The following is a 17,659-nucleotide window of genomic DNA, read 5'->3' on the forward strand; positions in this document are numbered from 1 at the left end:
AATACATTTTATTTCAAAGGGCCAAGTCTACACAGTTTGTTTTGTGTCTCCAGCAGAGTTTCTAGTGTCTCTATCTCTCTCTGGAAGAGGTTGCACATGAACTCTGCAGCCACACTGAGGCGCTCCAACACAAACAATACCAATACAAAGACGAGGAATAAGAAGAATAAAGTGGAAGTTACGTGTGGTTGCAGGTGTAGACTTGGCCCAAAAACAATTTAAAACATTTTTGGCCATTAAAAAAAAAAAAAAAAAAAAAGAACTTTTTGTCTCCGCCGGAGGCAGAGAGTATGTTTTCGCTTCGTCCCGCTGTGTGTTCACCTCCCTCCTAGCCAAGCTAACATTGGTCAAGCTCCACATGACACGTGTCAATATGTTGACACCAATGCCTTTGATTGGCTAGAGGGACGCATGACGAAATAAAATCCTATAAATAGGTGTGTCACTTCAAAAAAACATTTATGTTTTTGAAGTGAAGTAAGACAGGATCAATCAGTCTTGATTGGAACAGTACCTTCCAGTACAAATCAAAGGTCCGTGCGTGTGTGTGTCCCTCTGAGAACACCTAACATTGGTCAAGCAAAGGCGCAGAAGGCCAAAGCTAAGAAAGCATACTCATCTACAACAGTAACACAGAAGAGGACTATAGAGTTGAATTGATCCCACAACAAGGCCGAAGTCTTAATACTGTAACAATTGGCCACCTTTATCAAATACATTATGTAGCACTAGAGAAAACTGACATAGATCAAACACACCAATCAACTGCTGAAACTGTTCAAGACAATGAAGATGAAGAAGACAGACAAGCATTTGAACAAACCAGTCAAAAACGAGGACTCCCATATGACACATTGCTTCAAGAAGATTTTCTTTTAGATGCAGACACTACATATTCAGTCGCCCCTGCAGAACACCAAAAACCACGCGCATTCTACCAATGCACGGGTCTGCTGGCGGAGACTTGTGCTCCGAGGAGCACATTTTCAATTTTTTTTTCCGACTAGATTCGACTAAGAGACACGCAGTCGACTCGGAACCCCCGCGACTAACCAGTCGACTAGTCGACTTAGTCGAGGTCAGGCCTAGTGTGTGTGTGTGTGTGTGTGTGTGTGTGTGTGTGTGTGTCTGTGTGAATACTTTGCATGATCTCCCATGTGCAGAAAATTAACACAGTGATTACCCTGATCCTATCGTCCCCGGGGTATGCGTTTGCCTGGTAAGTTGCTGTGTTTCTAGGCTGTTGTAAGTTGGATGTGTTGTCCTGGTTCTCCTCCATACAAAGAGGATTAGAGGAAGCCAGATGTGCAGTGATGCCAATGAGCTTTACAAGGCCCACGCCTCACAGGACTAACTGCCACTCTGTACGCATACAACTGCTGAAAGACACACGCCTGCATGTACGCACGCACACAGGCAAACTCTCTGTACTCTGGAGCAGGGTGCATTTCGTGTATGGACTAGGCCTGTCCCCGACTAAGGATTTGTATAGTCGAATCTGATTGGCTACTAATTGCCAATAGTCGACTAAGGACACAATAGAGGAACATTCCATTTGGGCTCTAGGGGTGCTTAGTGTCTGATTTAACATATACTATTGGTTTCTCCCAATAAATCATGATGTATATCCTATTTTTGGCAAACTATTAGTTAATTAATATAAAAAACTAGGCCAATCTCTAAAAAAAAAAAGTTTTTATTTTGTATAATTCGACTAAGAGATTGGCAGTCGACTCAGACACCCCTCGACTAATTAGTCGACTATTCGACTACCAGAGGTCAGGCCTAGTATGGACATACATATACATATAGATATAGATTACATGACTTGAGAATTTAAACCTGGCAAAGGCCCAGTACCCCATGATGTAAACAAATTGGCATAATCACAGGCAATACATTTTTACAATAGCCTGGAACTCTCTGAGGTTACATTTTGCTCAGCATCATCATACAAAAGTGAATATAGTTAATTTGAGCTAGCCTGGGCTGCAGCGTGGCTGCCCAGGCACCCTAGGCTGCAATGCCAGCCTGACAGCGTGTCGCGGGTTCGCATCCCGTTCCCGTCGACCTTTGCTGCGTGTCACTCCCCCATCTCTCTCCCCATTTCCTGCCAGTCTACTGTCCTATCTATAAAGGCATAAAAGCCCCCCAAAAAAGATTTTAAAAAAAAGAAGGTAATTTGAGAGCAACGTCTGGGGTAATGGCAGCCATGCAGGTTCACCCTGCAGTGCCTGAAGAAAGGAAACTCACAATTTTAAGATGGTGTCAATGCTGCAAACAACGAGGCCGGTGGTAGCCCCTTGATGGCAATACAGCTGAGGTTATACAAGGGCAATGTAAAGGCACCCGTGTTTACCATTTTGTTCTCTACAATACTGAAAGTGTTGGTTTCCTCCATTTATATAAAGAAAGATAAATAATACAGTACACTTTTCCTGGGAGCATAAAATATAGTCAGTTGCCTAAGGGCCTTGATACGCATAATGTATTACCAATGTTCTCAAGCTGTTCTGTCCTGTCAGCCAAGATACATGTGGGTGATATAAAGCTGAGGAAAAAACGGCTGACTTTCCCATTGATGCCAGGGTGCCAGAGCGTAACCATTTTGGTTGCCCATGCGCCAACAAATCAATCAAGTGCGACTAAACTTTTTAACCCATTATGACCTGGAACTGTGTCATTTTTAGATTTGAGCTAAAAAGCATTATTTTACACTTAGGCTATTCAAAAATAGCAGATCTACAAGCTCATAGCGCGGCACCGAGTGCCGCGCTACGAGCTTGTAGATCTGCTATTTTTGAAAAATCGTGAAAATGTGTGCAAATCTTTGAATATATATATTTTTAAAGCGAACATTTTTAACTCAAATCGTTGCTTCTGGGGGTCCCTGGAACAAAATATTTTGATGGGGGTCCGCGGCCAAATACATATCATTTTGGGGGTCCTTGACATGAAAAAGATTGAACACCAATGATATAGAAACATAGGTTTTTCAGAATACTGTTGAGATTTAGGAGACATGTAGAATCGGCTTCAGGTCTCAATGGGTTAAATTGGTTGCACTGGACTGGTGTGACCAATTAATGTAATGCCTCTTGTCAAAAAAATCCTACTTAGCCATTATCTGCAATTACAGCCTGAGTTACTTGGTTGCACATTGTGACCAAAATATCCAATCTACAAGCAAACAACTCGTCTCAGCAAAATCAAGTATAAATCAGGCTAAAGCACCATACAGAACAAGATGAAGCAGAAATAAAACAACGCTAAGCACATGAGAAGCGCAGCGCCAAAGTCAATAATTGGGGCGTGAGTGGCACCTGTCACTCATGTCTCAGCCTGTGTGCCCGTTTGGGCCGTGACTAAACAGGCCGTTAGAACAGAAACGCATTTTGAAATCTAAAATGCAAAAATAGCAGCTGTAGATAAGAAATAAGTCTACATTTAGTTACTACATGACCTATTTATGGATGAAAATGTGTAGAACGTGTATAAATAAGCTGCTAAATAACCTGAACGACAACCACCCGTCTGCACGTTCTCTGCCTGCTGTCTGGGGAAACCGTCTCACCACGACCAGCCACTGTGCTCTCAATTTATTATAAGTTTAAAAGAACAATGTTGGTGTACAGTAGCTAAGAGATTCGATGGCACCCCACCTTCTCTGTATAATACACTTTTTTGGCAGAAAATGTAATATGTCCACCAGACGGAAATTATTTTATTTACTCCACTGCGCCCTTTACAGATCTGGTCAATGGTAATTTATATTGATCAGATCTGTAGAGGGCGCAGTGGAGTAAAAATATATATATATATTTTTTATAGTGAAGGTGGGGAACTGAGAGGCTTCCCTCCGTGGAGAATAGACTTTCAACAACACAAAACAGCCTTTGTTTTGGTGAGTAGCGAAATAGCTTTGTTTATTTTTACTAAAGTCGGAGACCTCGCACGGCAGTGAAATTGTTGGTCTATGAGCAGAGCAGCGCGCCTGGCAGAGTGTTAGAGAGAACTCACTAACGCTATGGACCAGGGCTAGTGAGTAGCCTGGCCTTGTTATTGACCAACAGCTGGATTTATTGTGTACTTTGTTTAACGAGAGACACGGCAGATACAGTCATTTTGGTGAGTCCAGTTTCCATTCCTTATTGTAGCAGCTAAAATGGATGTGTATTGTGGCAATTGTGAAATGCTGTTCTTTGTTGCAGTGTAACGTTCTCAACACGTGTGTTTGTTTGTGTTCACCCGTTGTCATGGCAACCTAACTGCTGCGAAATGGCTGGCACATCCTGTCAATTCAGATGTGATTATCTAACTACAATACTAAAACTAACTAAACTACAACTTGGTGTATATACAGGGCTAATTAGATAGCATTTGGGACACTAAATTATACTATAACTACAGTTAGTAGACTACAACTACAGTGAGTACACTACTTAGCCGACACTGAACCCCATGCTGAGTCTCACAGCAATGATGTCACCATTGTGACCTGGTTGTGCTTCGACATCACTCTCTTACAAAAAGAATGTCAACTAATTACATTTGATTTAATTTGGTACTTTCTCTACCTGTGTCTCTGCTGTGATTTGAGTCGACTTCCTTTCGGGGGCTGGCTCCCTGAGCCTAATCCCTACCTACTCGGATCACACTGTGCTCTGATTGGCTGAAGGCTAGTTCACTAGCTTAAAAATGGAATGCGCCAAAGGTCAGGGTTCGGGGAGGTGTGACGCTACGCTTTTTGCTGTCCCAATTCATGGCGCTAAGGGAAATATGTAAAACGCTAATTTGCATAGAGTTTACATAAAACATTTTAGTTAATGTTTTGCCACGCTGGACGGTGTGAATGGGGCTAAAACACCACCGTGCCAGAGCTCCTACATCCCAAACTCTGCCAGCTGATGCCTGAACCTGAAGGCTCTGTCAGTGGATCACCGACTTAGTGAGTGAGGCTGGGAAAGCACATCTGCCACCCTCTCCCCTCTATTCTCTCTATATCAACGGCTTCACCTCCAAAGAAACATAGCTTCTCATGATTATTTCACAACCGGAATGGTGACAAACATGCATACAGTATAACTGGCACAGCTGGCGTGGTGGTGCAGTTGTAACATTTTCATGACAAGTTTTCTGTGTGGTTCTGTGTCTGTCTGTGTGTCATTTTTCCCAATCCATCAATGACAACCATGTTATTTCATATTTTTGTGAATAAAGTAGAAACACACCTACAATGCCTGATGAAGGTCCGAGCGACCGAAACGTTGTATCTGCATTAAACTAAACAATTTTTGTAAGTGAAGACTCCCCTTTTTTGCTCTTCTCATATTTTTGTGAATGCATTACATCAGACCCTCTGTCCCTCCAGGCTAAGGGATACATATAATGCATGGAGTGGAATTAGCCAATTGAGCGTATTAAGGTGTCTGCTCTACTTCAGAGCATGTGTTATTTGACACTGGTTTTAAAAATCCTCAGATACACGCCCACACAAAAACACAAAACAGACACAATGACGGCGTCAGACTCTCATCATCAAACGCACCCATTGTTTACAACAGCTGTAGCCACACTGCTGGCATCAAGGGTAAAAACCTCTTTATATGTCCTTAAGAGCTCGGTTTTGGAGCATCAATGCGTGGTACAGACCATCCAAAATGAGAGCAAGGCAAAAAGGTAACCTCTTCTTATTTCAGTGTATGTATGTTTGTTTTCACTTGTTTGACTTGTTTTGCCTTTCTACCTGGCGAGACAATAATTTCCAACTCAGACACAATGAGCATGAGATTTGCAATGTTTCTCAGCTGGACGAAACAAGACTAGAAACGTTTTCACTTTTTTAAATGTCAATCTTCGCCTGATTGGCTAAGATTGAGGCAGATTCTATTTCATCACGCAAATCGGTACACATTATCTCTATAGTCAAGTGATCAAGACGGATCCGTCCGATTTTTCACATTCCATCCTGTTTGTCGAATTCAGAACATTGCTGGCCCACACTAACCTACCTGACCTGCGGAGACCTGTGCTCCGAGGAGCACTTTTTCTAGTTCTACTTGTTTCCCATTTTGTACTTGGCAGTGTACGAGCAGACAACATTATTAAGGGGGCTGAAATAATAACTCTGTAATTTCTGAATAGTTAGCAGTAGTGGGAATATCTGGTATCAATTAAGAGTGTTAACTGAAATAATTGTCATGTCAACTCTCAGTTAATGATAAGCAGTATCAGCAGTAGGGAATCAAGCTGAAACAAGTTAATTACATCACTCTGTGTGTGTGTGTGTGTGTGTGTGTGTGTGTGTGTGTGTGTGTGTGTGTGTGTGTGTGTGTGTGTGTGTGTGTGTGTACACGCGTGCGCTTTGCCTGCAACCCACCCACAGTCACCCCCACTGGGGTCTAAGAAACCAGTTCAACATCAAATATAAATTTAGGCCATGGTTGAGGCCAGGCACATGCTCTGAAATAAACATAAAGCAATGATGGTGGATGACAAGCACTGAGCATTGAGAGCGAGGTATGTAACAGGAGTGAGATGGAAATGGATGGAGGGAATGGGGCGAAATGAAAAAGAGCGATAAGCTCAAGTAAGAAAGTGATGCCAGGGAGAAAAGGGAGTTATAGACAGTACCTTGAGCACCTGGACCTGTCCCTCGTTGGTGATGTCTTTGAGTAGTTCACAGAAAGATCGACACAGGGGCTCTGCATAGTTCTACAAAAAAACAACAACACAGTCATACACATTCCCAGTCATCTTTGATGTGTGTGTATTTGTGTCTGCATGAGGTGTTTGTGTACAGATCCATCTGTGCAAGAGGTTGTGAATTAGCATTGCTGTGCATCTGTTTGTGTTTTTTTCGCAGGCATCGTGTCTCACCTGCAGAAACTCTGTGGCAGACAAGTACATGTAGGCGTTGACAATCTGGAAGCAAGTCCTCAGGTTCTCGGAGCTCAACTCTGAAACACAACAGCAGATGCTTCAACAATACTGATAGATCTGATGGAGGTAGGCAAAGGAAGGATAGATAAAACACACACCAAAAGGAAAAGCCTTTCAAAGAGTCACATGTGCCACTGCTTACAGACAGGATCTCAGTGAGTTTGTTTACAGGGCAACTCATCTCAAATACCTGTGCATTTCTCTATTACGCAAGGTCTGATGACCATGACATGATATGAGTAATAAACTCACTTACAGTAGAATGCACAAATGGCATAGGCCATTGCTGTTTATTTCCACTCATGTCCTTGATGATTTACTAAGTACAAATTCATATTTGAAAGACTGAAATATGCAATATTGTTGTTAACATCCAGACCAGACAATACATAATTGTTATTTAATCATGGAGTCATGGAGCTAGCCATGATTTTTGACTGGGATACCAGTCAGACAATCAGACGTCCTGAGATTCCTGCAACCTTTTGATGATTGAGCCGATTGACAGTCAATGAGCCAAATTCGTTCCCATGCTCTGGGCGGCCCCATGTTCTGGGCCGTAGACGCCTCCTCCCGCTCTGAAGCGTTCGTATCTCGGGCGCGCTTCCGCAGGGCTAGCGGGAAACTTCCTTGTGCGTCACAGAAGCGGACGTTCGGTAGGCCAATCAGAGGCAGGTGGGGCGGGTCTTTTCTTAAGTGGCAGCCGCGCAGCAACTAGTCAGTTAGACGCGCTGTGATTGGCCAGTAGTCAAGTAGCCCTGCGAAAGAGCCTCGTATTGCGATACCAGTCGCTCCAATGAACTGCAGAGGCCAATGAGGTATCTAGGTTTCTATATCTATGTTCTGGGCGGCCTTGTAAGTGAGCCACAGCGCTCCTCAGGGCGAATTCAGACTAAATGGTCCTGGGTGCGGACCTGGGACCACTTGCCAGATGTTGTAAATTGTGATTAATGTAAACGCTGAGTTCCGTACCGGAGTTCGGAACACCGTACTCTTCTGTCAAATGACATTCTCTATCTCCCAAAGCCCCATAGTCCACAGGGCCCCCTTGAGGCACCTAAGTACCATTACAGTTGAATATAGTGTACTCGGGTACGGAAGAATCATGGCCGATGTGAATGCTGGACAGCGGGGAAAGGCCAATCGTACTCGGGAACGATTCAAATCAGTCTGAATCTGCCCTCAGAGCGGACACAGGCGGCTTTCCCTGGCCGGTGCTGCGAACAGACAGGACAGACAGACAGGACTGCCGCAGCTTGTTTCTAAACAAACTATTCATTGTAGCCGATAAATAGATCACATACTGTAGTTGTTCAGTATTGATTAATATTGCATAATATACATCCTCTTTGTTTTCGCTGTGTCCACTCTGCCGGGTCTCTGCCTGCCCGGTGAGAAAGGCACACCCACGAGAATGCAAAAAAGACAAAAGGGATATTATTTGTCACATACACTGAATGTGACTGTGAATGTACTGCACGTTTGTTGACTGTCTCCTTTACTCACCAGCCATGAAGAATAAGTGTGTGTGTGTGTGTGTGTGTGTGTGTGTGTGCTGCACTGTTTGTGAAATTAAGAGATTCGATAGATGATATATGTTTCATATATACAGATTTACAAATAAAAGAGCGTCCGAAAGAGTTAATGCTTTAAATTACAACCCGGGAACCCAGTCACACAAATGACACATGTTATTTGTTCTACTGTTTTAAGACAAATAATTGTCCCTGTTAAAAGTGTCTAAAACTACGCTCTGCAAAATAAGCTGGAAAAGGATGACAACAGGCTGGGATATCAGCCAGAACGAAAGTGGAATATTGGCCAACCACTACACAATACAAGCCATGCAACACAGGCTTTGTTCCAGCAACCAATTTACACTTGAATAAGCATAGGTTCAAACACTCATTAGGCCTTCCTTATCCCATTAAGGCCTGAGGTTCCGATTCTACAAATGTCTCCAAAATGATATGTATTTGGGCCGCGGACCCCCATCTCAAAATGTTTTGTTGCAGGGACCCCCAGAAGCAAAGATTTGAGTTAAAAATGTTTGCTTTAAAAAAAATATATATATATATTCAGATTTGCACACATTTTCACGATTTTTGAATAGCCAAAAGTATAAAATAATGGTTTAAGTGGTTACACAGATGCGTTCCTGGTTTTAATGGGTTAATACAAGAGATTGGTATAAACACAATAGGGTGTTACCTCACCAGTACTCTTTTATTGTGGCCTCACTGAAGTGTAGGCAGTGCGCACATTGTGTTTATCCAGCGTGATAACATGTCTATATGAGCAGTGCTCCTGTGTGCAATTGTTTTGTTTATAGTTGGCAATTCCACTGCGGGATTCCCTGAAGTAACAGCACTCTGACTGCGATACCACTGTAATACAAACAACACCAAGATAATGCACACTACACAATGTCAGATTGATCCTTTAAATTACGTGCGATTGATCCTTGAAATTATGTGCAAAAGCAAAAACAAAAACATACAGTATACGTTTCATTATGACCATGCATGGCTGTAATGTCTAAGGGTTGGATAAACGACATTCTATTTCACATTTAGTGTGAGTAAGGGACCCCATTACTGCCATTGTATCAACAAACAGACTACAAGAGTTAAATTATTAGGATATGGTGACATTAACTGCCTGCAATTTATGTCTCAACTACCACAAAGTGAAAGATGTTGTAAAAGACAACAAGAAAAAACACACATCTAAATTATTCAGCATGCCCTGGCCGCTGTAGCATCATTAACTGGGCATTAAATAATTCCTAGTTTGTTTCTAAGGTTCTCCAGGCGCATATTAATAATGAGAGCTTTGGAGCTTTGCAGCTAATGAATGATTACAATTTATTATAATTATTAGACTTAGCCTCAGGAACTAAGCTTTAGACTATCTATCTATACATTTGCAGCTTTTCCACATCCCTGTGGCTGTTTGTTTGGGTGATGTTTTCGACAGCTTCGGTGTTGCCACATTATGCGAGTGAAATAAGCGACCAGGTCAAGCGACCAGGTCTATGAAAATAAGCTCAAAAGTAGCGACCAGTTTTACCACTTGAGCATCAGCTATTTTCAAAAATAATCTTGAAAGCAAGCCCAAATAAGCAACTACATTTCAGAAACAAGACCAAACAAAAGCAACCCGCAACAATGAATATTTACAATTCATATGACGGCTCCCGTGTTGCCAGATTATGTGAGTGAAACAAGCGACCAAAACAAGCCAAAAAGAAGCGACATGGGCCCCGTTTCACAAAGGCAGATCTGTCATTGGCTAGGACTGCTCACGTGGTGGACTTGACGTAGCGGACCGGACATGCAACCAAAATCTACGACAGTTGCACCAACATTGGTTACCTATCGAGGACAGCTTCTCTGCGGTCCCCGTTCCGATCTGTGATTGGCTACAATGATGCTGTACCATCGCATTGTATATGAAAGTGACTGGAAAAGACGGAGGGCAGCCTACAGGATTTCAACAGTGTATTGTCTTACTTTATAACTAAACACCACAGTGCTTTATTTGATTTGTTCAGCTTTTTCACGCCTTGCATCTCACTGAGAGAGAGAGATGGAGAGAGAGAGAGACAGCCTGGCAATACATCATTTGTATTGATGCAATATTAAATTGAAGGCAAGACAACAGTTATTGAAGGCATGAACCATATAGAATGTATTGCCTGAACTAGAACGGTCCTCCTCAGAGCGCAGATCTCCGCCAGGCCGGGTTGTCTACCCAGGGCCCGTAAACTTTGGAAGGCAGTCATAGCCACTTGGAATGGGATTATTATTATTTTTTTTCAAAGAATGTTAACTAATCTTCTTAACACATTCCATGCCAGAGGTTAATCTCATAATGTACTCACCAGTGCCAACGTTTTATTGTTGTTTTTTTTGTTTTTTTCACGTCGCCATAGACCTTGTTAAAATCCTTAAGATTGAGCTCTGCACTGTTTGTAAACATCGCCCAGATCTCCCTGCGTCTACCAGTCCAAACCACGTGTCAAACGGATCTCCATTTTTGTAGTTAGAACGGTTTATGTTAAACAGTGATATGCGAGGAGAAAAAACTACAAGGAGAAAATTGAGTTTCAGTGTGCGCTTTAGAATGGGGGCCGACGGGATCGGCAAAACGGGATCCCGAAATAATTCCGCTTCCGGTGGTGTTACAATGAAATGTGCCGTACTAAAAATTTAAGAAAAAAAAATATTTGAAAAAAATGAAAAAAATCACTTCGCGTAGATCTACGCGATTGGCACGTGGCGGCTTTAAATAGGTTCGCGTAGATCTACGCGATTGGCACTCAATGTGTTAAAGAAGAATCTGAAAATGTCAATAACAGTTGATAAAACATAACGTTTATATTATCAATAGGCTATGTTAGACGTTTTATTATTCTACATTCTCATTTGTTATTATTCAAATAAAAGTTACTAATAATAATTATAAAATACACTAATCCTATATCAAAATTGGCTTAAGGATGGACAGGGGCGGGCGGTTGTACCACGCCATCACACTCATGTCACCATGACATAACCATATATGCCAATAATGGGCATGGCCCCTTTTGTGGCCATATATGGAGATGAGTGATTTGTTTGTGCCTGATGCCATGAAGACACATTGACAACACACTCCATATTTGGGCGTAGCTAGCTGCTTTGGGAAGAGAGAGAGAGAGAGAGAGAGAGAGAGAGAGAGAGAGAGAGAGAGAGAGAGAGAGAGAGAGAGAGAGAGAGAGAGAGAGAGAGAGAGAGAGAGCGCGATCATTGTCTCTCTGTACTGTACATGCATGGTGTGTGCACTGAGGAGCACACATTGGTCAGCAGCAGTCGTACTCAACTCAAACTTTATTTATAAAGCACATTTACAACGGCCAAAGGTCAACCAAAGTTCTGTACAAGGTCAGAATAAAGAAACAAAACTGACAAAGACAAACTGATAAGACAAGACGACAAAAAGAGGCAAAACAAATAATGCATTACAAACAGAAATAAAAGGGCAAACAACAGCATTGCAGAGCTATAAAATGTAAAAAATCAGTGTCAAAGGCCAAGGTGAAAAAGGTCTTCAATAAAGATTTAAAAGCCTCTTGTGAACGAGCAGGGAAAATATGAAGGTGCAATTGGCTGTTCCAGAGTTTAGGGCCAGCCGCTGCAAAAGTCCGGTCATGTCTGGTGTTATAGCTGGTTTTGTGCAGCTGACCTAATGGCTCTGGATGGTATGTATGGCTTTATGAGCTCTAATAAATACGGGGGGAGGGCTTTAAAAACAAAAACTAAATTCTAAAACGAACGGCCAGTGGAGTGAGGCAAGGACCAGCGTTCTAAAGCCCATGCACATCATACTTCCCCTGTTGGGAACCTGATGCACTTTTAAGTAGGCAGGAAAATTGGGCTAATTGGGCATTACATTGTATATTACAGTAATGCATGGAATTAATGAAAATAGGTAATGTATTATGGATTATTGGTTTTTCTAACGCAATTAATCCAACCATACTTTGTGTGAGTGTGAACGGACCATTGTGTCTACGTGTGCGCAAGTGTGCATGTCTTGGAGATTTGGGGGGATGCTTAAACAATGACGGTCCTAATGAATGTTCTATGGCGCCAGACTAACTACGGGGGAGCCAGGTGACAGAAAGATGGATAGAGGGGGTGATGATGAGGGGTGGAAGACGTGCTATCTGTGGTAATGAAAAACATGTAGGGGGAGGGTAGAGAGGAGATATAAGGGACAAGAGGTGGAGAGGCAGACAGTGAGAACAGGAGGACTAAGTGGAGATATAAACACGTTTTACACAGACAGAGGAGACAACAGGAGACGAGGAGGGAACACATTCAAATGTTTTGATTTATCCATTTGTGACTCAGAGAGTAGAAATACTCTGAGTTAAATCAACACTCAGGATTTTGAGGTGGATAGGGAGGTGAAGGATCAGAGGGACCGGGAGACAGGGGATGGGGAGGAGACAGGGCTAGTAGAGATAGGGGAAGAACGTGGATGGTAAACATGGTGAAACAACAATACAACTCTGTTGCTGCATCTGCGTTTCCATTTGTGTCAAGACAATGATACGGTAAGACAGTACCGTATAGTTCAACTATACGTACAAGCATGCAACACACACACACGATTCTGAACTCACACTGAGGCTATCATGCATGAAAGCAAAAAAAGGCATCGACTTGAAAGTAATAGTCTGTCAGGGTTACTGATCCAAACATTTACAATAGTTTATTTCCACTTTCTAAAGCTCACACCCAATCACACAAGAGGCCAGTCATTCAAGAGATTCAAGAAGGTTTTATTAGTCACTCACTCATACAGGTACAATCAGCGAAAAGAAGATTATATTACTCCCATATTATCTTTTATTTACTTGTGTTAGCAAATGACAGATCCTGTACACAAGTACAGTATGTTGACATTTCAGCGGAGAGTGAGACTATGGATAATTTCATGCCAAGTATCCAGTCAACACAAAAATACACATGGAGGTACAAATCTTGCCCATACCAACATCACTTTTCTATATCTAAGAAGTCTTTCACCTCAAGTGCCATGATCTTGTCCATGTGTTTGTTTTACTAACTGCTTGTATGCATTTTATGCTTTTGATTGTTATGTTTGGTGACCCAAAGACAAATGTCAATGTTGGTGGACAATAAAGACTATTCTATTTGGCATCCCCATAAGATCCACTGTCAAAATATCTATGTAATTTAAAGCTACAACCCAGGAATTATTTTACGCTATCCATTAACACATCTCTCCGTTATTTTTCTACCAGTACATAACGTGATCCAAATATTTACTGCTCCATTGACTTGCTGTTTAAAGTATTTGAAAAATCACCTGTATCTCGGCTCGATGTATTTTTGGCGAGACATGCCATTTTCAACGGCGTATAACAAGCGAACGGGAGGTTGCCATGCCATTTTTTCCACTGTGCTTCCGTGAAACCCTCCGTGATTAGCAACCATCAGGGGATCATACTGGAGATAAATATTCTGTGACTCGAAACATCCGCACTCAGGTTTGGCACTAAGGTGTGCTGCCATCTCCGTGGTAGTCTGGAAATCGTTGCAATTACCTCTTTCCGTTGGGAGAGAGAGAGACAGTGGATATGCAACTTGGGGATCGTAACTTTAAAGTTGGAATGCTGATGTGTGTGTGTGTGTGTGACCACTGTGAAAAAATACCATCTTTTTTGGAGGTCTGCTGAATAAATCTTGAGTCAGAATCAAAGCACTACAAGCTCCAGCACGCTTGTTCTGTTTTTATGGTACAGCCTTCCTCTGTGGGACTTATCTGATTATTCTGCCTCACAGCCAGCTTCATTTTGCAGTAACTCAAGGCTGTATACTATTCATAGCGAGTGTGCAAGTGAAGTGTGCATGTCCAAGGAAGTAGGCTTCTTTGGGGTTTTTATCCTTTACCGTACTTCCATGTGCTTTTTCTCTCCGCAAACTTCTAAATAAAGTATTCAATCAATCAATCAAACCAAACTTACTTGCCAAAGAAAAGTTCTCACCAAACCGTTGTCAAACTCAGTTGTAAAGCAGCAGTCTACAATCATAGGCAGGGGTCAGCACTCAGTGGTGATTGTAATAATAGAGGTGGGTCCCAGCTGCCCGAACTGTCTCAAGGAGGTGTGATTTATGTTAATGCTGCAATACATTTTCTCAATCTGCTGGCCACAGCCAGGTAATGAAGATAATGGATGCCAGACATCTGCTATCTGCTACATAATGTATGCCAGGAGCCTATTAGTCAGCACATCAGTCTGCATGAATATTCAACACTAGACTGACACTGAGCCGCATCGCAACATAACGGAGATGATGGCAGAGAAAGGACGTTGAGTTTGTGTGAAAATGGCATTTAGAGTGTGTGTGTGTGTGTGTGTGTGTGTGTGTGTGTGTGTGTGTGTGTGTGTGTGTGTGTGTGTGTGTGTGTGTGTGTGTGTGTGTGCACGCAAACACATAAATTGTCCAAAGTGCAGAGTTCAAGAACAGACAATTAATGATAGATTTGTTTCATGTGCAGTGCAATGAACTATTTAATTCATGCACTAAATGATTATTATAACAGGGGAAGTGCATAATTATAAGTAATTGCACCATAGTTATCAAGCATCTGTTTTCCCTGAGCAGGCAGACAAAAGCACAACCAAACAATAAACTGCAAAATATAACAACACAATACACATCAGTCCATTAGTGGGAGATAAAAGAATCAACTAGATAGTGAACTATAGGTAGAGAGATTTCGAAAGACAATGGCATCACAAAGAATGAGTTGACAGGAACACATATAAGTGTGTGTTGGCGAGGTGCTCATCAGAATTCGCAGGCACCTCCACTAACATCAAAATGTAATATATTTCTATAAGTCCATCTTAGTTGAAAATGGAGGCATGGAGGCTGATAGAACTTAATCCCCGTTCAGATATACAAGAATTGCAGGCAATGTGGTGGCATATTTGATTTTGGTGTCATGTGTGAACGTGCACCGAATTTTATATCTGAACATGGATTTAAAGTCATAATTTGTAACATTCATTATAGTAAAAAATAAAAAATACATAAATACATATGTCTGTGCATTTTTTTCTTGGTTGTAATGTGGAGACTTTGCACCACTTATCTGTTATTAAGTAAGATATTACATGTTGTTTGATCACATTCCATATTTTCTGCACTCCATAAGTTGCACACATAATATTAATGGTAGTTCACCTCAGCAATACTTGATGAAAGAGAAAAGCAGTAGAAAGTATAACCACCCAGACTTATCCCACAAGCAATACATCCCTGTTAGGTTAATTAAGCCAACAGGAAAGACTCTTTTCTGCTCCGTATGTCAAAAGTGTGCTCCCTAGCGCCTCTACTTAAAGAACTTCTGCGGTAAACCCTGCATGTGGTAGCATAAGATCATCTGGTTAATCGTGTAGTCCTCGCTGCACAAATTTCAAAAGAAAAAATGCACTTGTGACTAACAATGTGTTGTGTGCATTGTGTGCATTCCCCTCCGGTTATGTAATACCCGCTGTACCCGTCTTTCTGTCTGTCTGTCCCCACGCAGACAATCACTCCCTGTCCACACGCACGCACACACGCGCACACGTGCGTGTCGCACACACACACACACACACACACACACACACACACACACACACACACGGTTTCTTCCCAAAGTTGACAGCTTAACAGGGATTGTGTTGCTGAAAAGGTTAGTAGAGCATCAATCCCTTAAAATGTTTGGGCGAACCAGACAGGATTTAGCACTAAGTGGCAGCGGTAGCTAGTGAATAAGCGAGTGTGATTTTCGATAACCATAACAGCAGAAATCATTATCATGGAATTATCTAAGTAAATATACAGTATTTGCTCTAATGTAAAGTGGATCATTAACTACATTGTTTACATTAGTCAGTTTTGCATTCCTGTGGTGATACATTGTCTATCACCTTTTTCCTCCCTTATTTCACACTTATAATCTGATACTAGGTCAGCACTTCATGTGTTTCTCTCCTGATCAGTGATGATCATGGATCTTAGTGGATCCACTCGGTTATTACATACAATGATAAACAGACACGGGACCTGTGGTAATGGGACATGAGCCGGACCCAATAGACCATAATAAAACATGGAACCAGACACGTACGTCTCTCACGTATTATATCAGTTTTTTTTGCTAGGGTGGATTTGCTAAGACCTCTGGTGTACAAGGTGTGGGAACATGAGAGAAATTACAAATATAGCATAGTGTAAAGCTGTGAAGAGGACACGTGTGTATGTGGCTTATAGGCGTTCTGTAAGTGTGTTCACTAAGCTAAGAACACTGGTTAAGAGGCAGAGAATGGTTAAGTTTCTGACATTAGAATGTAACGCTTAATCCATAACTAATCCTAGACAACTCAGCTCAAAATGTTCGTTTTTCACGCTGATGGACCCTCGACACAAAGCTGTGCACTCTACCCCTTTAGACATCAAAGAAGTCGACAGTCCGATCATTAATGATATATTAGGCTATCACAAGGATGGGGCCCCTATAATGACTGGCTGAAACAACCCACGTATGCACATTTTCAATCCTATTCCCAAGAGATTCTGGCTGAGGCAATCTAAACTCTTTGGTATGGGATAAATGTGTATTTTATGTGCTAAGTAGGTGGGTTCTGGCTCTGGAAAGTGTTTATTAAAGCCTGGATTGACCTTTTAAGCTTGTCGGTGCAGAATGCATGACTTTCATCAAAGGATAAATAACTTCAAACGGGTTATCTACAAACTGCCTCTGATGTGTTTACAGACTCATTTGGCACACAAAAGGGGCTTATTTTTCATTTGTAGCAGAGAACTGACAGTATACATTGGGACTGATAGAACTGGGACACCAGCAAGGCTTTCATTCCACACCGTCTATTGTCACTCGCTTTCAGTCTCTCCTGTCGGGGGAAGGAGAAGTCTTAGATGCTTGAAATGTAAAGTTCTGTTCAGTTTGGACTCCGGCATGGAAGGTGCCATTGTGTGTTATTATTAAATTATTGCCCCGGACGGCTGATGTAGCCGTCTGGGCACCTAGGCTGCTAATGCCGCCTGACAGTGCGTCGCGGGTTCGACTCCCAATCCCGACGACCTTTGCTGCGTGTCAATTCCCATCTCTCTCTCCTCATTTCCTG

At 42.0% G+C, this 17,659-nt stretch overlaps 1 protein-coding gene across 1 annotated transcript in view; it reads right to left on the bottom strand.

The window, feature by feature from the left end:
• The window catches only part of ipo11 (importin 11), a 213,132-nt gene that overhangs the window by 78,108 nt on the left and 117,365 nt on the right, over positions 1 to 17,659 (bottom strand). The window contains exons 23-24 of the mRNA XM_080434451.1: positions 6,880 to 6,959; positions 6,634 to 6,714 (exon numbers count right to left, since the gene is read on the bottom strand). Of these exons, the coding sequence (XP_080290577.1) occupies positions 6,634 to 6,714; positions 6,880 to 6,959 (161 nt within the window). The remainder of the gene's footprint in view (positions 1 to 6,633; positions 6,715 to 6,879; positions 6,960 to 17,659) is intronic.

The sequence above is a fragment of the Gymnoscopelus braueri genome, assembly GCF_963280865.1.
Source record: "Gymnoscopelus braueri genome assembly, chromosome: 7".
Taxonomy (NCBI): domain Eukaryota; kingdom Metazoa; phylum Chordata; class Actinopteri; order Myctophiformes; family Myctophidae; genus Gymnoscopelus; species Gymnoscopelus braueri.